We start from the raw sequence: 25,769 nt of genomic DNA, 5'->3' as shown, positions 1-25,769 counted from the left end.
TTTGTGGTTCTAGTTCTTCAATGCCTTGATGAGTACACGCCATATCTTTTTTGGCGAGAGCTTTCAATGTTGTGAACTGTCATTCTACTATCCTTAAACCTCCGTGTCTTGCCATAAAGTTCCATTGAGGGATGATTATTAATGGCCCTTGTGATATGCATAGAATTTCTTTGTAAAAGTCTCCTTGGATTGATCTTAGCAATATCAGAAGACGTATGAATGTTGTTTCTTCTTATCTGGGAATTCCTTAATGATATTCTTCTGTGTGACAAAGGGTTAATCTCTCTGTTTAAGTAAATCCTTAATTTAAAATGAGTGGGCAATGTGTCAATTATTAAAAATTTTCTCTTCTACTGACATTGTGAATCATAGGTTGGAAATGTTGCAGATTTGTCCCTGCTGAATAGCTGTGGTATCATCCGATGATCATCATGTTTCTTCATGGGTGCAACTCGGGTCGGGTTGGGTCGGTTGAGCCAACCCGACCCAACCCGAGGAGCTCAACCTCCAACCCTAACCCAACCCAACCCGACTCTCAACCCGGCATGGCTAACCCAACCCAACCCAACCCAACCCGAATTCCCAAGTTGTGTTGGGTTGGGTCGGGTTTAGACATTTCAAATGAAATATTTTGGAAGGGAAATGGCATCCAAAGTGCAAAACCCAAGGAAAAAAAAAACACTAATAGAACACATGCACAGATTAAATAACTGCAAACGAAGCAAGGAAAGCATGGCAATCACAATTACAAGGATATGTACCCTCTGTATCTCCATCTCTTCTACACAACAGCAGCCATCTCTCCAGAGAATTATATTTTTAAGGATACCCCTAGCTGCCAAGGCACAATGCCTAACTGAAAGGGACGATGAAGATAAGAATTCCATTGTCCTCTTGCACATATTCAAACAGCAAAAGAGGTAACGAATTTCTGCTATTAGCATTTTTCATTGAACAGGTTAGAGCCCTTGGATGAATGCTCTCTAGGGGAACCATGAGCCCAGTTGAAGACAGAATGGAAGTTGAAAAATTTGATCAGTTGGTAGCAGGCCCGACACAAGTTATCATTCAGAGTCTCAGTCTATGAAACAAGACTACTTGTTGTGGACCGTAAAAAATTAAAATGAAAGATTACTGTGAATTGGGCTAAAGCCAGATAGAGGAAAACCCGGGCTAAAGCCAGATAGAGGAAAACAAGACTACTTGATGATGAGAGGGCTCCTAAGCAACACCCTGCTCCATTTTTCCTCGTTGGAGGGGAAGAAAAGATCAAAGTGGTGGTTTGTGAATATGGTGTTTATGCAGGATTTAGAATTCCAGGAAATTAATGTTTGTCAACCAAAGTGTAGAAAAGCAAAAACCAAAAAAGATAAAACCCTTAAAAAGGTTTTCCAGGAAAATATTATTTTCCATGATTTTCTCTAGATCGAGACGTGCCCTACATTTGAACATCCACAATTTCTTGAGAGAAGAAAGATTGAAAACCTTGCACCTAAATTCACTCTTAACTTCATCTTTGCATCCTCATATCATCCATCTTCCACATCTACCCTTCATCTGATTGGAGACCCTGCCCTTGGTGGTGCAAGGGAGTACCTATTTAGAACACTCAAACCGCTTCAAATAGCAGAAATGCTATTCATATGTGGAACCGGTCAATATAATTTTCACCTTTCTATATCTCAGTTCTGTTTTCAAAAGGAAATCTGGATAACGGCCCACAAACAAAGACGGTCTTTTTTTCCCGTGTAAGATTACCCACCGAGGCGTTGGCTCTTTGGCATAAAGTCATAGGTTTTTGCTCCCTGACCCCGTCCCGACTTACTTGATACACGTGGTGAGTGGGTCGTTGCGTGTATACGTAGAGACTAGACCTACTCCTGAAGGGGGTGGGGACATCCTACGTCATATAAAAAAAAAAGAAAAGAAAAAAAGATTGGTGGGAAAAGAAGAATTTTTCAAAAGAAGCAACAGACGTAGCACAGAAGAAAAATTGCAAGGTTGACAAAAATCCAAGCTATTTAGGTGTCACAGAAATCTCATCATTTGTCAGTATCTCAGGCATAAGCCCTGCAATTATGAAGTTTCTTGAATCAAAATCCATCTATTTCCTTCTTTTTACTTGCTTATTATCTCTCTTTCAAATCCCCATCAAAGCCCAACAACCACCCATCTTCCAGGACTGTTCAAACTCTGCGAATTATACTAATGGGAGCCAATTCGAGACCAATCTTAACCTCCTTCTCTCTTCTCTAACTTCCAACGTTTCTCTCGACGGATTCTATAACATCTCCACCGGCGAAGACCCCGACCTAGTCTATGGCCTTGTCCAATGCCGAGGCGATATTTCCATCACAGATTGCAGGACATGTCTCAACACGTCGAGCACTGCGATCATCAATCGCTGCCCGAACAAAAGGGACGCTGCCGTCCGGTTTGATTACTGTCTCCTCCGTTACTCGGACCGACGATTCTTCTCAGAAGTCGAAAATAACTTAATGGTTTTGTTAACTAACACTCAGAATGCATCCGATCCTGATCTGTTTAATTTTCAGTTGGGGAGTTTATTAAATCAACTGTCATCCACTGCTGGTTCTGCACCTTCCAAGTTTGCGACGGGAAATATAAGTTATGCCAATCCTACACGTATATATGGTTTGGTGCAGTGCACCAGAGACCTTTCGGATGGAAACTGTTCGTCTTGTGTGGAGTCGATCATTCAGTTTGTTCCAAAATTTCTCAGCGTAGGAGGGCAGGTTTTATCAGTGAGTTGTAATTTAGGGTACGAGACACACGAATTCTTTCAAGCCTTGCCTCCTCCTCCCCCGCCAGTTGCAACTTCTCCTCAGCCTCCTCCGGATGGTAAGAGTACTTTTCTTTCTTTCCCAAGCTACTAGTTTCTTTCGATATAGATACTGGTCTCTTTGTTTCAAGGGATTTTTGCCTTACATTCTTAATCAGGATAATATTTCCCAATTAGTCATTATAACTGTGAAGCAGGAGAGGTGTTTTGGACGTTTTCTTTACCCAAATCTATCTAAGAACCCGTAGCGGCACCTGAATTTTTATCAATAGAAATAAAAGAAGTACAAGAGGACATGCCACCTTGCCTCTGAAACCCACCCAAAATACTAAAGAACTCAACAACAGAATCACACCACAATATAAAATACTTATCTAACTCGAACATTCAGAATACTGAGTGGATCACATCTAACAACCCCTCTCGTGTCTCTTGTGAGTTCCAACCAATTCCAAAAAAAATACATTAAGTCGGGTAGAACAAGCATGATTAGCCAACGAATCTGCAACACAATTTCCTTCTCTATACTTGTGAGATATGAAACAATTCATACTAGAAATAAGGGACAATATATCTTTGAGGAAATAGTAGATAGTCCATAGCTGGTTGCTGTTGCCTTTAATAGGGACTCGGTTATCAGATTCAATCCAAATATTGACTAGGCCTAAAGTTCTGCAATATCTCAGCCCATTCTAATAAGGCTCTAGTTTCAGCTACCGTATTCGAAGATATACTATAGAAATGGGCAAAAGAAAAAACAACCTTACCAAGATAATATCTAAAAATACTTCCTCCCCCACCAAATCAGGGTTCTCTTTAGATCCTCATCAACATTCAGTTTATACCAATTAGTAGGCTGCTTGCACTAGACCAGCTTCATGTTTTTTTTATATTAGGGATACTGCTTAACTCTAGTCCCAGCTGTGTTAGAGCCAAGTTTTACAAGAAGCTACATCCTCTAATTGATCTTGTTAAATAGTTCAAACGCTCTGAATATTTTATTCTTTTCCTTTTCCACTTCAACGGGGAACAAAAGCGAAGAATTGCATTTGGCAAGCATGACCTGCTCAGTTCGTTTCTCTGATTTCTGACTCTTGTGTGGCAAAAATATTTAGATTGTGTGTTTAATTCTTGAAGCGAAGCGGAGCAACTCCAAACGATTCGGTCCCGCCTGTTTTGCTTCTTCCGAACTAGGGAGAATGCGAATTGTTAAAGAACATATCCTTAGCCTCTTGAAAAGTATTTTCAAAAGCCTTCAAATACTACACAATGTTTTACTGCCCCTTTAAAATTATGATTTGTTTGCCTAAAAAATTCAGCCTTACCATCTATCATATAGCTAAAATGGATGTAGTTTCAACAGGATTAAAAAAAAAAAAAAAAAAAGGCAAAAAATTCACGCTTTTAAAGTTATTTTTAAAAAAGTTTAGTATCCGAAGTAATTTAGCACAAGTAGCATTTAGGGATTTACTGGAACCATTTTTTTAAAAAGTTAAAACTTATTGGCGAAATAAGTTTAGGGAGATGATATTTTCACTCCCCCCTGCAGTACGCATGCCCCCTTATAACGTGCTTTGAGGTGAACAGTGGGCAACTTTAACGCCGTTTGACGTCAAATCATGTTATAAGGGGGGCACATGCGTACGGCAGGGGGCGGGGGTGAAAATATCATCTCCCTAAGTTTAATGGGTAAAACTTTCTTGTTTTAAATTCTCTTAATTCGTTGCTACAATACCATAAGGAGCTGTCATCAAAGAATGTCAAAAATTAAGGAAGTTGATAATTACATCCCCTTTTGTTTTGATAGTGAAGGATATTATTGCCAAGGAGCTGGTTAAGAAATGAAAATTGTTTCGTGTTTTTGCAGGAAAGAAGAAAACGTCGAGAACTGTTATCATTATTGTCATCTCTGTGGGTATTACATTAGCTTTAATCACCACCATTTGCATTTGTTTATTGAGGAGGAAGGCGATAAAAACTAAATTTGGTAAGAGAACACCCTATCTTTTCACGCTATTTAGATTATGTATAACTAGATAATACTATAAGGGAAATGATGTTTCCACCCTCTTTTCCAACATTTCTATCCCCTCCTACCTTCTCCTAAAATTGGCTGTATTTCCACTCTTTTTGGTCATCCCAATCTTCTTCTTAAGGCTTCTTTCGTTATGAAAGTAACTTCATGTTTATGTGTATATACTAGATATTGGAGATGATGATGAGATTGGGAACTTGGAGACAACATTATTTGATTTGAGTACACTCAGAGCTGCAACCGGTAACTTCTGTGTTGCGAATAAGCTTGGAGAAGGTGGGTTTGGTCCTGTTTACAAGGTAATAAATAGTCCTTTCCAAAACTCACATGCCTTCTTTTATTTCGCTACTTCTCATTCATTTTATCTTTAAGCTACCTTGATTTCATCTACAGGGAAAGCTAACGGACGGACAAGAAATTGCAGTGAAAAGGCTATCAAGATGTTCGGCGCAAGGAATAGCAGAGCTAAGAAATGAAGTAGTAGTTGTTGCTAAACTTCACCACAGGAACCTTGTAAGGTTGCTGGGTTTCTGCTTAGAAGAGGAAGAAAAGATGCTTGTCTACGAATACCTACCTAACACCAGCCTTGACAAGTTTCTATTTGGTCTGGCCCCTACTCCCACTTATCTCTTTACCACTACACACTTAATATCTCACTTAAATTCTTTAGGAAGGATAATTATCATGCTTTGAATATGGGAAGTGTCCAATACTATTCTCTTTTCAACCTTTTACATATTTGACACTCTAATCTGACCCACATGGCAAACTTGTATGTGATCTGAAGCATAAATGGGTGCGTTCTGTGTTGCCAGGAGGCGAAAATAACTGTAACTAGGCAAGCCAAACCTAAAATTGATGGTATTTTACTTTTATTCTTTTGATGGGTAAGCAGAGATTTTATTAAAAGAAGTGGAGACAACAAAACAGGGAAACCAGCACCCAAAAAAATAAATCCAAACAGGGATCACAAGACTGCTTTTATGAATGTGGACTTTTGGGCAACCTTTTTTCAACAGCCCATCTCAAAATTCTTCCAGGCAGACGGCTAGAATTGTCAAATTGATGTTAGTTTTGGTTTGTTTCCATCCATAATGGGACCAACCAGATGAAGATCCAAGATCTTACTGCGTGCCATGTTTACTGGACTACAATACTTGACACTAAAAGAACAAAATATAACATTGTAGACTTTACATGAATGATAATAACATGTATATCATTTCCTCCTTTGCAATACAATCCTTGCTTGATTCGAAAAAAAAAAAAACAGAACATAGTCATCCTTCAATTATTATCTACATTGACAGTGATTTATTTTGTTGATGCAGATGCAAAAAAACGCGTACAATTAGACTGGGAAAGACGGTATAAGATTATTGGAGGAATTGCTCGAGGACTTCTTTATCTTCATGAAGATTCTCGCCTCAAGATTGTTCATCGGGATTTAAAAGCCAGTAACATTCTGTTGGATGCAAACATGAACCCAAAAATTTCAGACTTCGGTTTGGCACGGCTATTTGGTTCAGACCAAACTCAAGCCAATACACTTCGCATTGCTGGGACATAGTAAGTTGATATATATATATATACAGAGAGAGAGAGAGAGAGAGAGAGAGAGAGAGAGAGAGAGAGAGAGAGAGAGAGAGAGAGAGAGAGAGAGAGAGAGAGAGAGAGAGAGAGTTCCTTAGCTCAAGCTCAGATAAGCTTATTTGAGCTCTAGCTCAAAAACACATGTGGCCCCACATTTTTGGGTGATCCAAAGCATTCATTTGGAAGGCCCTTCCATGGATTGGGTGTGTGCCGAAAATCAATCCTATAGGATCATTCTAACCCTGCCATTTGTGGAGGGAAAAAATGGGCAGAAACATGGACACAGTGTCTGTCCATTTTCCCCTCCACCTTTGATTGGGTTAGGATGATCCTATTGATCTGATTTTTTGTATACACCCTATCCATGGAAGGGCCTTCCAATGAATGTTTTGGATCACCTCAAAAATGTGGGGCCACATGTGTTTTTGAGCTCGAGCTCAGGAACACTTCCCTCATTCTTACAAAGATGACTTTAAGGAAATAAAAGCATAGAGAAATCTGTTGTTTCTTACAATTGCTTTGTTTCTTTCGATGTAAAATGGGTGTAAAACAATTTTTACACCCCCATTTTACGTCGAAAGAAACAAACCTTAAGGAAATAATTAGTGACATTCCTCCGATAGTATCTTATTTCTTTTCATAATCATGTATAGTATGATTAATATTTTCTTGCTAGCATTTAATTTATGAAGAGAACATAAATATCATTCCACCGTTGTTGCTTGCAGTGGATATATGGCACCAGAGTATGCTATGCATGGACAATTTTCGACTAAATCAGATGTATATAGCTTCGGCGTTTTAGTTCTAGAGATTTTGAGTGGTCAAAGAAATTCAGGTTTAAATGAGTCGGGAAGGGATACAGACCTTACAAGCAATGTAAGTACCAATTTGTTGAGTGGAACTTTTTAATGTAAAATGTAGTTATATACTTCTAGTAGGGAACTTACAAAATTATTGGATTGCTGATAGGCGTGGAAGCATTGGGCGGAAGGAACGGAGTTAGAGTTGATTGATAAAACTCTGGATGAAAAGTACCATCGAAGCGAGGTGTTGAGATGCATTCATATGGGATTACTATGTGTTCAGGAAGATGCAGGGGCAAGACCCTCAATGTCATCCATTGTTCTCATGCTAGATAGCTATTCTGTTACTCTCCAAGCTCCTTCACCACCAATCTTTTTTGTTAGAGGAATGAAGACTATGCCAGATCTTTTCACAACAGATTCTGATCTTCAGGCAAGCTACTCGGATCGATCTACCATTAAATTAATACCATCTTCTATAAATGGGATGTCAATTACGGAATTTGAACCTCGATAGGGGTTAAGGCACTTGTAAACAAAATTTATTTTGTAAATTAGTGGTGAAATATTTGATTTAATTCCAATCTAAAGGAACAGATCAGAACTTAACTACCTTTCCTTTTTCTTTTACTATTATATCTTTATTTTGGTAATGAGAAACAAACTGGGAAACTGATATTCATACCTCCCCTTGTCTTGGGATTAGAAGCCCTTTATTTTGGGCTTCACTTATAGTACATACAACCCAAGTGTGTGGATAGAGCGTACATACTACCCAGGGTTATACTATCCATGGATAATTTCCCACAAAATCATGTCTTGAGTTTGAGTATCTTACTTCTAGAGACTATAGTTATGCAAAGATAAATGTCACACTTTCTGTGAAAAGTTCAAAAACTTGCACAGCCACTTACTGACTTGGTGAATCGAACATGGTTCTTATTGATTCGGTCAAATGGACTTCCCTAGAGTTTTTAACTGTCGTTCTATTGACTGGGTTCTACCATTACATTATTCTCTGTTAATTTATAATCAAGATTTCTTGTTAGGATCCGGCTAGAACTCGCCCTCAAAAGCTAGCCATTAAGGGGAGGGTGCCCGAATCCTTTTAAGCCCCTCCACATTCACTCACTTATCCGATGTGGGATTAATTGCTTTCACGTGGAACCCCCCAACAATCTCCCCCTCCAAGTGGAAGCACCGTGGACAATCTCGCCCCTCCACGCGGAGGCAATGTGGGAACTACGAGATCTTCCACCAGGGATTTTTCCGTCCTCAGAGGCATACCGGGGTTATCGAGATTCTTCCCTGAGGGATTTTTCGTCATCGGAAGCACATCAGGGTTACCACGCCCTAGCTCCGATACCACTTGTTAGGACCCTGGTAGAAGTCGCCCTCAAAAGCTAGCCATTAAGGGGGAGGGTGCCCGAATCCTTTTAAGCCCATCCACATCCACTCACTTATCCGATGTGGGATTAATTGCTTTCACGTGGAGCCCCCAACAAGATTCTACCATTACATTATTCTCTAGATCCGTTGATTTACAATCAAGAGATGTGGATAAAGTTTTATATATAATAGAGGCACTTGAGAGCATGGTTTAAAATTTTTGTTTTGGTACAGGTTTCGAACCCCACCGAAATTGAAATTTCGACCGAAATTACGGTAAAATATAAATTTAATTAAAAGAAAAACAGATTTTTGGGTGAAATTTCGGGGGAAAACGAAATTTCAACCGAAATTCCGAAATTTCGGCCGAAATAAAATACCATTTCGGGTATCGCTGATTTCTGTGTCGGTCTCCACCGAAATCCGAAATTTCGGTCTGGATTTCAGTAGAAATTTAAAACCATGCTTGAGAGAAGGAACATTTCTAAATTAGAAAAAAGAGCCGAAACATAGTTCCTTTCATGCTCTGAAAAAAACTTATGGCATCGTTAAGGAGATTGACCCAGTTCACCTCATTCGCACCATAATATGATAGCAAAAAGATGTTACAGGATAATGAAGAACCCGATCATCAATCTCGAAACGGGTCCCGCACCTTGAATTCACAAGGTTCAAAAATTGTTTTCATAGGATATCCAAACCATCTAATCACTGGCTTGTAAAAATGAATAATATGATAAAAACTTTGTGTTTTTTTTTTTTAAATTTTGCACGCCATTGAATCATTAATGGCTAGAAATGTTCAACTGGTTTGACCTTGACGTAGAAAAGGCTGGTGAAGTGCTGTGTCATGTTTAAAGGAAGTAAAAAAGGTCAAAACTTCGTGCGAACTTTAACTTTGATCTAACCGTTGGATCAGGCTTTATAATATGCGGTTGGAATTTTATTCTGTCGATGACTTATACAATGCTGGATTCCATAATCACGTATTGATGCCAAATATTTGCTAAATATCCTAAGAAGTTTGAGATTTTTAACCTTTTTTTGAAAAATTCCATTCTTAGCCGATTAAGAGGATTTTGAGTCTATTACTTTTACTAAAGTCATCTTTAGAATATTGAATATAACAGAGTTTTTGAATCAACTTTTGGATATTCGGCCCGCTCCCTTTTCTAATGAAATCATTCTACCATTTCAAAAAAAACAAAAAAACTTTTGGATTTTTAATTTTATTCGTAAAAATTTCTATTGGGGGCCAATACTGGTAGGCTGAGTTTTATTTATATGGTTGCAGCCGAAGGCAAATTTTCTTTTTTATTTCTTGAATAAATTACTATACATTTTTCCCTTGAGGATGTTCTTGAGGTTGGCGATATGTTCTTCACCTCTTTATTTTTCTTTGTGACTCTTCATTGCTTTGCATACAAAGAAAAAGGTTAATGGTTTCCTAACATGCAACTCATTCACATTATAGTTACCAACAAGATATAATAGATAATTGGACGACCAGATCATAAATGTGAAAACAGGCCCCACAATGGATTCCCTAGGCCCAGTAATTATTTTGATAGCAAGATCTTAACCATCCAATCAATGGTTGATTTGCAAAATGAATAGTAATTGAGATAAAAACCTTTAATTTTTTTTAATTGTCCTTCTGGAAACCTTTGATGGTTTAGGATTGTTCAACTGGTTTGAACTAAATCAGGTTTGTCAACTCTAGGCATATGACTTGGTCATTTTGGAGGTTTAGGATCACCTGACATGGAGAAATAGCTGTTGGATTTTTATTAAAAAAGATCTAAGTTTCAAAGTGATTTTAAAAAGAGAGGTCAATGTTTCAATTGTGGAAAGTATGGCGACTTCGCTAAGGATTGTAGGGCAATACCAAAGAACAAAGAACTGAAGAAGTCGATTAATGTTGTAACCGTAAATGAAGAGATTTCAGATTTTTTGCACCAACAATAGCTAGGTATGATTTTGTATCGTGGGTGAGTCGACTAAAGATAGGGATATGTGTCTTTCTAGAAACCAAAGATAAATCTTCTCAACTTCAATATAGGAAGGGTTCAAATCAGTGTCTTTCTAGAAGCCGGTGCTTGAAACAGATTTCGTTCTCTTTATACAAGATCGTCGGCAATGATATTTCTCAAACAAAGACCTTTCCTTCATTATGAAAGTCCATATATATATATTACCTACCAAAAAATAAAAAAGTCCACATATTAGTATTGACGAAGATAACCTATTTAATAGAAGACAAGAAGCAATGCCATTTCCCCTAACTCACTAAGTCTCTAGATCAGGTTTGACTAAGATACGCATTTAATAAAAGACAAGAAACGATCAATATTTCTCAAAATTGTGGCTTGGGGTTCGTCTATTTATATGGAGCCATTCCTAGAACAATCCATTCCATCTCTTACATCACCCTTTTTTAGCTCCTACTTTCTCTTGAAGGAGCTTGTATTCTTTGAGCTTTCATTTTGAATAAAACCTGACATACCCAGCTAAAAAGATTCATTTCTTCCACCATGGATCTTTTCAAGTTAACCCCACTCCATTTGCTATACTTTGCTCTTCTTATCCAAACTGTCGTCTGCAATGATCCTCTCTTTCATTTCTGTTCGAGCTCGAATACCTACACCGCCAATGGTCCTTACGCCAAGAACTTAAACCAACTGCTGAGTTCCCTTTCAATCAAAGTCCCCCCCACGGGCTTTGGCCTGGGCTCAGTTGGGCAAGGCCTAGGCCGAGTAAACGGACTTAGTCTATGCCGAGGTGACGTTTCAAGCGCTGATTGCAAGACATGTGTTGTTGATGCAACTAGTGAGATTCGCCAGCTTTGTCCTTATAACGAAGAGGCGATTTTATGGTATGACAACTGCCTCTTACACTATTCGAATGCTGAATTCTTCGGCCAGATTGACAACAAGAACAAATTCTATATGTGGAACACTCAAAATGTAAGCGACCCGATGTCGTTTAATCAGAAAACCAGGGAACTGATTCATCGTCTGTCTTTGAAAGCATATGTTAGTCCTTTGAAGTTTGCAACTGGAGACATGAAGCTTGGAGAATATCAAAAACTATATGGTTTGGTTCAATGTACTAGGGATCTTTCTAGCGGTGCGTGCAAGGAATGCCTAGAGACTGCTATAAGTGAGCTTCCTAGTTGCTGTGATGGGAAACAAGGAGGAAGGGTTGTTGGAGGGAGTTGTAACTTTAGGTATGAGCTGTACCCTTTCGTCAATGCCTAGAAAGACATTGGCGAATGGATCATTCAAAGTTCTAAACTTTGGTGATTGCCTTTTATTATGAAAATAAAAAGGGATGATATATGTACCCCCACCAAATAAATAAGGATTGATTAAAATAATTCGATTTTGCTCTGTGAGATGCCAAATAATGGGAAACATCATTTGGTTGAAAGCTAGCCTTGGTCGAGATGAAGTGGGACAATATCTTGATCCTTCCTCGAAATCTTTTATTAATAGAGATGCCAAATTCATTAAAAGGAAGAGATAACAAGTAATTAAAGATTGCCCCATATAAAAGAGCTGTTAGATGTTCTTGATTTGGCTAGACGTTTCATTGGTGGTGCTTCTAAGAATGATAGAAAAGGAAAAAAAACACCATGCAAACATAGATCTTTAATTTCATCCTAGAGATTGGCCTCTACGGCCCTTTGCAAGTCTCTTTGACCCACAAAATAGTATTAGAAGAATCTCCTTGCACTTCCAAACTGCCCTCCACTCGGATGGTGAAAATGGACAATCCTTGGTGAATAGCACGGACCGACTACGGTGAAATCAGTGCCCTCAGATCCTCTTTGAGTGTGCTTCTCCATACATATGCATAATCTACTCTAGTAAAATCTTGTTAAGTTCTATAGGTCAAAGTAAATTAACTTTTTTGAATGGTTGTCAAAGTAAATTAATTTATGCTCCTTTTTTCTTAAAATTTCTTTTATAACACATGCCTAACTTTTAAGATAAATCTTGAAGGGAACATGAGGCTCTTTCTTAACTGTGTCATCGAAATTTCCATACTAAGAACTTAAAACATTTACAATGATAATAAGTATGTGAGGGATTCACACAATAAGTCAGCCGGAGAAAATGAATGAGCAAATAAAAAAAAAAGGCTCTATATCTCTGTTTCTCAGTCTTTCTGGAATGCCGCAATGTGCATATGCACGTTTTTGGTCCATTTTTTTCTCAATGAAGGCCCCCAATTATCTTAATGGAAATTGTGTAAAGCTTAAATTCTAGTATGATATATGGTTAATTGATTTTCCTCGTGTAGAATTTTTTTTTTGTAAGGATCCTTGTTATTTGAAGATTTGATTTGCTCTATAGCTGATGCAGTGCATCCCCTGGCAGATCAGCTGTCCATTCATTGCATTAGCATCGTTGTTAGGCTAGTGTTCTTTTTAGTCTTTTATTACTTTGTAGTTGTCTTTTTTTAAGTCATTTTACCTGTGGTAGTTAAGTTTGTTGAGAGTTAGTTTGTAGGTTAAAGCCCGCCTGAGCTCATTTTTTAATAGAGTGCTTAGAGTTTTGAGACTTGAGAGTTGCTTGTGTTTTGGAGAGAGAGAGAGAGAGAGAGAGAGAGAGAGAGAGAGAGAGAGAGAGAGAGAGAGAGAGAGAGAGAGAGAGAGAGAGAGAGAGAGAGAGAGTCTTCTCCATATTGTTGTATTTTAATTTATTTGAGAGAGATTGGAATTGTAGACAGACGTCTGTCTTTTTCTAGACCTTTTCTATCACATATTGTTGAATGCAAGATCTTGAGCAGAATGTCTTTCAGTTCATCTTACTCTATCTAGAGTTCTCGTATCCTATCACTTGAATTCGAGTAGTTCCTTTCTGGTGGAGAATCAAATGTGCTGCAATATAATATCTGTTTGTACTGTAAGTTTCTTCCCTCTTTTGTGTTCTTAGGTCTCGAAGAACATATAGATCTCAGATCCTTACTAGTCATTCTGGGTTCCCACACTCGCGTGCGCCATGGTTGGGGCACCTTTTGGGCCCTCCTCTCGGCCCGCCGCGGCAATGGTCCCTTTTTATTGTTCTTTTATCGATTTTTCATTTTTTATGTAATGAGATCCCTTAGGAGCTTTTTTCGCAATGCATCCATTGATTGACATCCACGAACAAATCGTCCAACTCGTTCCCCTCCACGAGATTCCAATAGAAATCCCATGGGGTTCAACTCGAGCCCTCCTAGTATTTAGGGCCTCAGAACCATGGGTGACTCTTAAACTACTACCCAAGCCCTCATAGATGTTAGAGATTTTCAAAATGGTATTGAAAATTAATTGAATTTTCACAAGTTATATTTAAAGTAGAAAAACAATTTTCAAAAAGGGCCGGTCGACCTGGGGTTCCCGGGTACCGAGGGTTCTCGTGCGACCGTGGATTGGCTATTGGAAACATAAACAATTTCCAGAAAGGTTTGAGCGGGCGACCGCGATTCTTTGGATCGGAAAAAATAAATAGACCAGAAGCATATTGGCGGGTGACCACGGTAGTCCGGTCGACCGCAGCTGTTCGAAAATCTATTCATTGGGAGAAAATAGACATGGCTATTCACTTCCGTTTTTCAACCTTCTTTCAACCCTTTTGCTTCCCAACAATCATGGATGATTTTCAAACACAAAGGACACTTTGTGGATGATCCAAAACACTCAAATCACAAAGAGTTGTGCTCGAATGGTCATCATTCAAACCAATCCAAGAGATGTCTTGAAGGGATGTTTTCCTTAATGAATAGACATCTAATGCACTATAAAAGGAACATAAATCTGTCATTTTAGATACAGAAAAGCCACTATTGCTGTAGTTTTTCTTATGCAATCCCCTTCTCTCTTGTTTTTCATTTTGAGTTTTCATAAAACAGTGCACTAAACACTGTTTTCTGCAGAAACAGTTTTAGTGATTTCTCAAAGGCTTGAAGTTTTTAAAGAGGCATTTTGGGTTGGATTCCGCTTGTGCAAAGCGTCATCAAATATTTGTAGGATCTTCCTTCAAGACTTCATTGTATCTTGGAGGAAATTCACGGACCCCCTTTGCACACAACTGGTGGGGGCGAAATTTGTCTTAAGGAAAACGATTACGCGCCTTGAAGCAAGTCTACAGAATTTTATCTTCACAAAATTCCCACCAACAATAGATTGGGTAGGTTTCCTTTTTATAGAAATGGAAGGAGTTAGGCACCATTCTCACCCTGTCTCTATATCATGGCTTTGTCGTTTCATTCAAAATACTTATTTAATTAGCCCATAAACACGTGATATCTAATTGAAGCACGAGAAGATGGTGAAGTTAAACTGTTTGAGAGTTGCGACGACAATTCTTAGTGTATGCAGGTTCAAAGACAATATCAAGATTGAGGTCACACTCTGTCGTTGTGCACTTTATTCAATTAAGGCTGAGTAATTTTGATATTTGGAGAAGAGAAGCGGAACGAAAAGGAAATAAATAGGGTTTTTTTATTTGCAATTTGTTAAGCATACATGCAAGAACCATAAATGACTAATTAACTAGAATAAACCTTTAAAGGAGGTCGCATGGATTTAATTTTTTGGGAAAAATCTATCCCCCATATCTCAATTATCACTACTAGAATCAAACAAAAATCAAAGAGAAAAAAATAAATTAAACTTAACCCATGCTTGGGGAGTGTCCGAACTCTAAGCTTCATGGACACCTCCTTGATTAAACCAGACCAGTCCTAATGTTACGAACCCGAATGGTTCGTAACGTGATTGATCTTCTTAGAGGGAAGATCAACCTCTTGATCCGCTTCGATGGAAGGATCGGTCCTCCTTTGTGCAAAAGACACAATTCTAAGATAATTTCTTCCATTAGCTTCTGCAGACATGGAGGTAGACAAGAGAGTTCAAAAGGCAACTTGCGTTTATGAATGCCAATTTCAACAAGATGGCATTATCACTTGGCGTGAAAATAGAAGAACCTCCATATCTGCAGAAGCTAATAGAAGAAATTATCTGAGAATTGTGTTTTTTTCTCTTTGGGAAAAAAAAAAAAACATTTAATTATGTTGAGAAAGTTGACTGATTTTCTCAACAAATTAAGCTCATTGGCAAAGTTTGTAGGGCCTAAGAACTGGATTGTTTAGATCTTTTACAACGTAGGCCCCACCCATACTTATTCTCCATGATCCCTTGGCATGTGACTTGGTCATTTTGCGGGTTTAGGATCAGAAAAAGAGTACCTACTACAACTACTCAATTTAGGATAAGATGGAGAAATAAAAATATGATTGGGTCAGGTTAGTAAAGTTGAATGGTGATTCATGTGGTTAGCATGACATGCACAATTCACAAGCTAAGGTTTTATATACCAGTGAGTTGACCAGGGTACATTTAAAACGCTAACACAAGAAGAATTCCAAGACGGTTCTACTCTGCTGAAATGCCCCACTGAAAAAAGGATTAACATCGGTTAGTGTAGATTCGTCAATATATCAGATGAGATTAGAGATCTTTGTATGAACTATGCTTCTTCTTTTACTCCCATACCTAAGTGCCAACTATTTGGCTGATTGACTTCCCAAATTAGAAGCTTTTAAAGCTAACTTGTAAACAGGACCGTTCCTGCCCACAAGTTCACTTGTAATCATCTTTTACTTTTGTTTTTTAAAGAAAAAATGTGAAGATATGCCTAATGGGTTGGTGTATAGCTGAGATAAGCCACCTCAAGAATAATTTCTTCAATCTAGAAACGTGAGAAGGGTTCGAAATAGTGTCTTACTAGAAGGTGGCGCTTGAAACAGATTTTGTTTTCTTTAAGAAAAACTATTTAATTATAAGCTCCTTAGCAAAGGCAGCACATTTTCAAACAAGGCCTTTTCTTGATACTAAGTCCATGTATCAGGGCTGACTAAGACAACCCATTTAATAGAAGACAAGAAGCAATGCCATTTCCCCTAACTCACTAAGTCTCTAGATCTGGTTTGACTAAGACAAGTAACGATCAACATTTCTCAAAACTGCATTTGGCCAGGGGTTCGTCTATTTATATGGAGCCATTCCTAGAAACAATCCATTCCATCTCTTACATTACCCAGTTTGAGCTCACATTCTTTTGAAGGAGGCTCTGTTACCTTACTTGACCCTGTATCCTTCGAGCTTTCATTTTGAATAAAAGCAGGCATATCAGCAAAAAAAAACGGGCTTTTTATTACTCCTCTCCCATTTCTTCCACCATGTATCTTTTCAAATTTACCCCACTTCATCTTCTATCCTTTGCTCTTCTTCTCCAAACTGTCGTCTCTAGTGGCCCAAACTTTCACATATGTTCGAGCCCGAGTAACAACACTGCCAATGGTCCTTTTGCCAAGAACTTGAACCAGCTAATGGGTTCTCTCACCATCAAAGTTCCACGCACGGGCTTTGGCCTTGGCTCGGTTGGGTATGGCCAAGCCCGAGTAAACGGGCTCAGTCTATGCCGAGGCGATGTTTCAAGCACTGACTGCAAGACATGTGTTGTTGATGCAACTAGTAAGATTCGTGAGCTTTGTCCTTATAACGAAGAGGCTATTATATGGTATGACAATTGTCTGTTACACTACTCGAATGACGAATTCTTTGGCAAGATTGACAACAAGAACAAATTCTATATGTGGAACACGCAAAATGTAAGCGACCCGATGTGGTTTAATCAGAAAACCAGGGAACTGCTTAATCGTCTGACTTTAGAAGCACATATTAGTCCTCTGATGTTTGCAACTGGAGATATGAAGCTTGGAGGAGAATATGATACACTATATGGTTTGGTTCAATGTACAAGGGATCTTTCTAGCAGTGCTTGCAAGGAATGCCTAGAGACTGCTATAAGTGAGCTCCCTATTTGTTGTGATGGGAGGCGAGGAGGAAGGGTTGTGGGAGGCAGTTGTAACTTTATTTACGAGCTGTACCCTTTCGTCAATGCCTAGATAAATCATTCAAAGTTCTCAACTTTGGTGATCGCTTTTATTATGAAAATAAAAGGGATGATATGTATACCCCCTATATGAAATAAATATGGATTTGTTGAATAATTCTGTCCCCCCTTCCCCTCTCTCTCAATGGTCTCATTATCTAAAATTGCAATTGCACATAATCATAAAATAAAGCACACCAGATTATAAATACCTAGTACAGATGAACACCCACTAACATAACACAAGACACCCATCACAACACAACTATTCCATTATCCCATTTCAAACTTGTAATTGAAGAATCCAATCATGGTATTTTTCTATCTAGATTTCCTATTTATCGCTACGAAATTGTATGGGCTAGAATTTGTTAATCAGTCCTGTTTGGATTGCAGTAATTTTTCTGGAAAAGTTTGCAAAGGAAAAATATTTCTACACTTTCTTACTTTTTTTGGTAGGTACGCTGGGATCAAACCTACAACCTAAAGGTTGAGAAACAAAGCCTCGACCATTGAGCTACACGCGCAATCCCTGTTGGGATGAAATCATTTAGATGGAGAGGATGAGATTCAAGAGAAGAAAATTATTCTCTTGATGTTAAACACACAAAGAATGAAGCACAAGCTGTTACGGAAGTCGAGTCAAGAGACTTCAAATTTCACTAAATTGGCTTACAAAAGAAGAATATACAATGTCCAAGATATAATATGTGGTTGGAATTTTATTTTATTGATGACTTATACAATGCTGGATTCCATAATCACGGATTGATGCCAAATATTTGCTAAATATCCATTCTTAGCCGATTAAGAGGATTTTGAGTCCATTATTTTTACTAAAGTCATCTTTAGAATATAGAATATAATAGAGTTTTTGAATCAACTTTTGGCTTTTTACTTGTTATTGGTAAAAATTTCAATTGGGGCCAACACTGGTAGGCTGAGTTTTATTTATATAGTTGCAGCCCAAGGGAAAACTTCTTTTTTATTTCTTGAATTAATTACTACACAATTTTCTCTTGAGGACGTTCTTGAGGTTGGCGATATGTTATTCACCTCTTTATTTTTCTTTGTGAATCTTCATTGATTTATATACAGAGAAAAAGATTAATGTTTTCCTAACATGCAACTCTTTCACATTATAGTTACCAACAAGATATAATAGATAATTGGACTACCAGATCATGAATGTGAAAACAGGCCCCACAATGGATTCCATAGGCCCAAAAAATATTTTGACAGCAAAATCTTAGCCATCCAATCATCGGTTGATTTGTAAAATGAATAGTAATTGAGATAAAAAAAAACTTCCTTCAATTTTTTTTTTAATTGTCCTTTTCCCAGCCTTAGATGGTTTAGGATTGTTCAAATGGTTTGAACTTAATCAGGTTGTCAACTCTAGGCATGTTTCTTGGTCATTTTGCTGGTTTTGGATCACATGGCATGGAGAAATAGCTAGGTATGATTTTGTATACAGGTGAGCTGACTAAAAAGGCAGGTCTACTGATAGGGATATGTGGAGGTGTGGCTAAAAAGGTGGTCTACACCAAAGATAAATCTTCTTACCTTCAATATAGAAAATTAGAAAGGTGAGAAGGGTTCAAATCAGTGTCTTTCCAGAAACCGGCGCTTGAAACAGATTTTGTTCTCTTTAGAAAAAATCGTCGGCAATAATATTTCTCATACAAGACCTTCTCTTCATTATAAAAGTCCATATATTAGTGTTGACTAGATAACCTATTTAATAGAAGACAAGAAGCAATGACATTTCCCCTAACTCACTAAGTCTGTGGATCAGGTTTGACTAAGATAACGCATTTCATAAAAGACAAGTAAAGATATTTCTCAAAATTGTGGCTTGGGGTTCGTCTATTTATACGGAGCCATTCTAGAAACAATCCATTCCATCTCTTACCTTACCTTGTTTGAGCTCTTACCTACTCTTGAAGGTGCCTGTATACTTTGAGCTTTTGATTGTCTTATTAAATATAACCGTAAGTGCACGGAATATGTGTAGATACTGGTCGAACTCAGGGAAGAGAATTGTATTTCTACCCCTATAGTATTCGGAAAACAAACTCAGGATCGGAGTCAACAATATATTGTAAATTTATTAACTAAATAGATATTTGGGTCGAAAACAATGTAAAAATGATTACCAAATTAACTCTTATATTTAGGTAAAGTGTACGAAAATTCTAATGATTTCTATTAACTACTTATCTAATCTAATTAGAAAATCAAATTCTAAGGGCTTAAGTAAATTGAAAAATTGCAAAAGTAATTTGAAATAGTGTAAAAACCTTAATTTAATATAAAATAGTGCTTAGGGTTAGAATCCACCATATGTTGGGATTAGATTATTAATCAAACCAATTTTTATATTGGATAGTGTATTTAATAAATCCAGTCAATGGGGAATAAGATCAATAGATGTCATTGCCCATGAGTGTTTAATAAAATATACTACTCAATTTTGTATATTATATAACAAATTATAGCTGTTTATCAGCAATTACTTATACGACAGGGGAAAGCCAGTGGCATAAGTGATTGAGATCCAACAAATACAAACCCTTACATAAGTTGTTATATAAGCCACTGGTTTTAATTAATCATCTTTCTCCTTCCCCATGGCTTCATCTAAACCCCAAGTAGATGTGTTTAGCTATTCATGGAGAAGGGGAAAGAAACAAAATTAAAGAAGATAGAGAAGAGAAGTACTATCAAGAACTTGAAAAGAAAAATAAAAGAAAAATAACTTCTTCACTGACTTGAAATAAACTTAAAGTACATCAAATTGGAATTTGAAATAAATAACAAAAATAAAAAGAACTTATTCTTTTTCTCCTCCAGTCTTTGGATTTAATGTCACATTGAGTTTGAATGGTTGATGATGATGCGTTGAAAAGAAAAAGAATTTGAAATAAAGCAAGAGAAAACAAAAGAGAGTAGGGAGTAAAAGAGAGTAGAGAGAGTATGTAGAGACTAAAGAAAGAGTCTTTACTTCAATATATAGCATTCTTCCTCTTCTATCTTCAAAACCCAAGAAAAGACATAAACTTGAAAATTCTCTTGTATTTTTTGTGACACTTCCTATCTCTGGTAATTTAGCAACTTTCAGTATTTGTTAGCAATAGCATAAACTTTTTCTTTTCTTCTCATAATTTCAGCAACTCGGCACTTAGTTTTGGTAATTTCAAGTTGACTTTTCCCTTACCTACGTGGGAATGAGCGGAAATTTTTGCAACTTAGCACTTGTTTTCTTCCATGGTGGGTCCCACGTATATTATATAGTATATAAAATACATGCTATTTTGAATTCAAAACCAAAAACGTGAGCCGCTGTTTTTGAAACAATCTTCTATTCCAAGTGGGTCCCACATGTGTATAGAATTTTAGAAACTACCCAAGTGGGTCCCACGTGCCATGCTTCCTTGCATTTATATGCAGTACATGCTAAAAAAATGAAAAAGTGGACTGCTTGTAGTGAAAATTTGGCCCAAAAGTAGTGAAAATTTCCACAAGAGTGCTTTTTATTGTTGGCCCAAAAACAATTCCACGCTGTAAAAATTTGGTGGTTTTCTTGCTTTGTTTTAACATCTTTCTAAAACCCAAAGTGGGGCCCACTTATCTTACAACTTGCTAATTAGATGTTTTTGGGCATCTTGCTAATTTTCACACCTGATGGTGTTTCTATCTTGAATTAAACAATGGTGGGCCGATCGGTCAAGTTCCACTTTTAGCATAATTAGTGGGCTCCACCGAGTTACCATAAAAGTCAAGTTTCTAAAATGTGTCCTTATTATTACCTTTCCATGCAAAATATACACGTATGCCTTTTCATCACCCCTTGCATGCAAAGCAATAAGGTAATAATGTAACAGACCATGTACGTACACATTTGCATTTATACCCAAAGTAGCTGGACGTTAGTGCATTTTTAACCTGAGAGAGAGAGAGAGAGAGAGAGAGAGAGGGTTGGCACCTTGGAGTTATCCAAACCAGCCATTTCAGTGGGCTGCAACAATTCGTGCTCCTCTAATCCATTCCCACAAGTTGATCCTAGCCGTCCATTTAGTAATCTCATTGCCAATTGGTTTGCCCCTTCCATGGAACTTAAATGATCCAATCCATTCATTCGATGGGCCACAATGTAAATAGGTTGTGTCTTCAATTTAATAGAGCAATCCAATCATGTCCATAGAGCAACCCAAACCGTTCAATTAATAGCCCATTATGTGAGTTGATTACACCCCTAAATCATCTTTGTAGAACGATCCAAGCCGCCCATTTGATGGTCGCAATGTAAATTAATAACGCCCCTCAAGACCGATCCAAACCGTTCACTTTTATTGGGCTACAAAGATGGCATCCCAAATTAACTCCATGGAATGAAACAATGGGCCCACCAATGTGAATTAATTGTGTCTCCAATGAGATGATCCTAACCGTTCAAAATTGTTAGCCTTGATGGAATTGGTTGTGGCTCACAAGATGCTTTCGTTCCACAGCCATAAGATAATCTAACCGTCCAATTGATGAATTTTTTTTTAATCTTCGACCTTCTTAGCTTTATTTTCCATGAAAATTAAAGAATAACTCTGAAACACTAAAAACAAACAAAATACCTTACGGTACCGCTCTAAATACGGAATATGCATGCTTTTCCTACCTACAATTCACACATAAATGTGCTCATTAGCTTTCATTTTGAATAAAACCTGCCATACCCAGTTAAATAGATTCATTTCTTTCACCATGGTCTTTTCAAGTTAACCCCACTCTATTTGCTATACTTTGCTCTTCTTCTCCAAACTGTCGTCTGCAATGAACCCCTCTTTGATTTCTGTTCGAGCTCGAATACCTACACCGCCAATGGTCCTTACGCCAAGAACTTAAACCAACTGCTGAGTTCCCTTTCAATCAAAGTCCCCCCCACGGGCTTTGGCCTGGGCTCAGTTGGGCAAGGCCTAGGCCGAGTACACGGACTTAGTCTGTGCCAAGGTGACGTTTCAAGCGCTGATTGCAAGACATGTGTTGCTGATGCAACTAGTGAGATTCGCCAGCTTTGTCCTTATAACGAAGAGGCGATTTTAAGGTATGACAACTGCCTCTTACACTATTCCAATGCCGAATTCTTCGGCCAGATTGACAACAAGAACAAATTCTATATGTGGAACACTCAAAATGTAAGCGACCGATGTCGTTTAATCAGAAAACCAGGGAACTGATTCATCGTCTGTCTTTGGAAGCATATGTTAGTCCTTTGAAGTTTGCAACTGGAGACATGAAGCTTGGAGAATATCAAAAGTTATATGGTTTGGTTCAATGTACTAGGGATCTTTCTAGCGGTGCATGCAAGGAATGCCTAGAGACTGCTATAAGTGAGCCTCCTAGTTGCTGTGATGGGAAACAAGGAGGAAGGGTTGTTGGAGGGAGTTGTAACTTTAGGTATGAGCTGTACCCTTTCGTCAATGCCTAGATATATCTTTCAAAGTTTTAAACTTTGAAGATTGCTTTTATGATGTAAATAAAAGGGGTGATGTTTTATACCCCCTACAATAAATAAATATGGATCATTCAGAGTTCTTAAATTTGGTGATTGCTTTTATTATGAAAATAAAAGGTATGATATTTACCCCTACACCATATATATATGGATTGGTTAAATAATTCTATTTTGCTTTGTGAGATGTAAAATAATGGGAAACATCATTTGGTTGAAGGCTAGCCTTGGTCGAGATAATTGGCTAGTCCCTATGGCCCTGCTCAAGTCCCTTTGACCCACAAAATAGTATAATTAGAAGAATCTCTTTGCACTTCCAAACTTTCCTCCATTTGGGTGATGAAAATGGACAATCCTTGGTGAATAGCACGAACCGACTACTGTGAAATCAGTGCCCAGAGATCCTCTTTGAATGTGCTTTTCCTTACTTCTGCATAATCTACTCTAGTAAAATTTTTATATAATGAGATCCCTTAGGGGCTTTTTTGGCAATGCATCCGTTGATTGACATCCACGGACAAATCGTCCAACTTGATCCCCTCCACGAGATTCCAATAGAAATCCCATGGGGTTCTACTCGAGTCCCCCTAGTATTTAGGGCCTTAGAAGTTAGAACCATGGGTGACTGAAACTGCCATCCACACCCCCATAGATTGAGTAGGTTTCCTTTTTATAGAAATGGAAGGAGTTAGGCACCATTCTCGCTCACGAATACTGGTCTGTAGGGAACTAAAACACTTTATTTTAGCATTTCAGCTCTTTCCCCTAACATTTGGCCAAAATTTAGGTTAGAAATTCAACCTCTTAAATGCATAGGGGCTTGGGACATTTATAAGCACGAAACCCGAAGGAACTTCGTGATTAAGGGGATACGAAAGTAGCAGAGTGGAGTGAATGTTGGTTCTGGAGTTTATCTCTAAATTTAGAAATTTGTGATTGCAAAGTGCTTTTGGCCCTTACATTTAGAAGTAGTTCATCATTGGGGTCATCATCGCACAAACTATCGTCAATCCGAGATAGGCAAAATGGGGTATCTACAATCATCCAGATCTGTTAACTACGTACCAGATCCCAGATCATATATCCTTGACAGTTCAACTTAACTACTACTCTCGAATCTGCTAGTGTTTGTTAGCTAGCATGCGTATCTAAACTCACTGCATTTTTTTTGCTGAATTTGGATTTAATTCTAACCAAAATGAATAAATGAGACAGTTTTTTTTGCTGAATTTTGGATTTAATTCTAACCAAAATGAATAAATGAGATAAAAAGATTTCTTCAAAATTTTAATTGTCGTTTTGTAAGCAATTGATGGGTTAGGATTGTTCAACTGGTTTGAACTTAATCATGTTGTCAACTCTAGGTATGTGTCTTAGCCATTTTGCAGGTTTAGCTAGGGTTGCATGACATGGGCAAATCTCTAGGTATTGTTTTACATACAAGTGAGTTAATTACGGATCGCCTACATGTCCAACCCTAGGATAATTCATGAAAGGCAGTTCTACTGATTGGGACATGTGAATTGTGAAGGTATAGCAGAGACAAACCTTCTCAACTTCAATCTAGAACAGTGAGAAGGGTTCAAATTAGTGTTCTTTTATAAAGGTAACAACTTATTAACACAATAAAAAAGGGTTCAAATTAGTGTCTGTCTAGAAGCTGGCACTTGAAACAGATTTTGCTCTCTTTCAGAAAAAAAAGAAGAAAACATTTAATTATGTTGGGAAGGTTGAGGGATTTTCTCAACAAATTAAGCTCCTTGGCAAAGACAGCGCATTTTTCAAACAAAGCCTTTTCTTCATATTAAGTCTTCAGATCGATCAGATTTGAATAAGATAATCCATCGGGCAGTGATAAGTTCACCCCCTTAAGGATACCACAACCGGTACAACACCGATACAATGTTGTAGTGATCTCTCTCTCTCTCTCTCTCTCTCTCTCTACATGAACCCTATGTAGGGCCTAAGAACTGCATTGTTTAGATCTTTGACAGCTTAGGCCCCACACATACTTATTCTCCATGATCCCTTGGCATGTGAGTTGGTCATTTTGCGGGTTTACGATCAGAAAAAGAGTACCTATTACAACTACTCAATTTAGGATAAGATGGAGGAATAAAAATATGATTGGGGCAGGCTAGTAAAGCTGAATGGTGATTCATGTGGTCAGCATGACATGCACCATTCACTAGGTGATGGGGTCCGAACTCAGCACTGATGGGGTCCGAACTTAGCACTGATGGGGTCCGAACTCAGCCACCAATTGGCTGTTGACACGTGGCCCTCACAGGAACCACTGCAAAGCCAACACCTGTCCCTGTTAACCTAACACTAGGTAAGGTTTTATATACCAGTGAGTTTACTATGGAACATTTAAAATGCTAACACAAGAAGAATTCCAAGACGGTTCTACTCTACTGAAGATATGCCCCACTTAAAAAAAAAGATTGTTGAGTTGGGTGTCTTGAATTCAAACCCGTTTAGGGTCCGAAATATTGTGTGCGACCCGGATTAGGCCCGTTTATTCCTGGCCCGTTTTATGTGTTTTTCGGCATGATAAGACTAACTTATGGCCCGCTTTATATAAAGGGGCTTTTAGGGCTTATTTCGTGAGCAAGTCTTGTAAAGAGGGTTGAGAGCTCAAAAGAAAGGGGAAAAGGGTGTGCCTGGGTTTCTAGTGGGTTTG

General features: G+C 38.0%; 2 protein-coding genes and 2 pseudogenes across 2 annotated transcripts; all 4 read left to right on the top strand.

Moving 5' to 3' along the window:
* Positions 1 to 1,906: 1,906 nt before the first annotated feature.
* On the top strand, positions 1,907 to 7,841 carry LOC143846487 (cysteine-rich receptor-like protein kinase 10). Its single transcript, XM_077354923.1, has 7 exons — positions 1,907 to 2,862; positions 4,671 to 4,790; positions 5,007 to 5,137; positions 5,232 to 5,442; positions 6,170 to 6,407; positions 7,160 to 7,310; positions 7,404 to 7,841. The coding sequence occupies exons 1-7, from the start codon at positions 2,079 to 2,081 to the stop codon at positions 7,752 to 7,754; spliced, it is 1,986 nt and encodes a 661-aa protein (XP_077211038.1). The 5' UTR covers positions 1,907 to 2,078; the 3' UTR covers positions 7,755 to 7,841.
* A 3,178-nt stretch (positions 7,842 to 11,019) lies between these two features.
* On the top strand, positions 11,020 to 12,005 carry LOC143846486 (antimicrobial ginkbilobin-2-like protein). Its single transcript, XM_077354922.1, has one exon. It carries the CDS (start codon positions 11,161 to 11,163, stop codon positions 11,884 to 11,886), a length of 726 nt encoding a protein of 241 aa, XP_077211037.1. The 5' UTR covers positions 11,020 to 11,160; the 3' UTR covers positions 11,887 to 12,005.
* A 4,689-nt stretch (positions 12,006 to 16,694) lies between these two features.
* On the top strand, positions 16,695 to 17,692 carry LOC143846485 (antimicrobial ginkbilobin-2-like protein pseudogene; annotated as a pseudogene).
* Positions 17,693 to 22,232: 4,540 nt separating this feature from the next.
* On the top strand, positions 22,233 to 23,059 carry LOC143892150 (antimicrobial ginkbilobin-2-like protein pseudogene; annotated as a pseudogene).
* The last annotated feature ends 2,710 nt before the right edge of the window (positions 23,060 to 25,769 follow it).

This window comes from Tasmannia lanceolata, unplaced genomic scaffold, assembly GCF_043159265.1.
Source record: "Tasmannia lanceolata isolate RefF3 unplaced genomic scaffold, GAP_Taslan_0.1 ptg000015l, whole genome shotgun sequence".
Taxonomy (NCBI): Eukaryota; Viridiplantae; Streptophyta; class Magnoliopsida; order Canellales; family Winteraceae; genus Tasmannia; species Tasmannia lanceolata.
The sequence above is the reverse complement of the archived record's forward strand: the minus strand, read 5'-3'. Positions and strand labels throughout refer to the sequence as shown.

Excerpts from the sequence above, each read along its gene's own strand:
- LOC143846487 (XM_077354923.1), top strand. The coding sequence starts at position 2,079 with ATGAAGTTTCTTGAATCAAAATCCATCTATTTCCTTCTTTTTACTTGC. Across the intron at positions 6,408-7,159 it reads CTTCGCATTGCTGGGACATA|TGGATATATGGCACCAGAGT; the intron begins GTAAGTTGATAT and ends TGTTGCTTGCAG. Across the intron at positions 7,311-7,403 it reads ATACAGACCTTACAAGCAAT|GCGTGGAAGCATTGGGCGGA; the intron begins GTAAGTACCAAT and ends GATTGCTGATAG.
- LOC143846486 (XM_077354922.1), top strand. The coding sequence starts at position 11,161 with ATGGATCTTTTCAAGTTAACCCCACTCCATTTGCTATACTTTGCTCTT.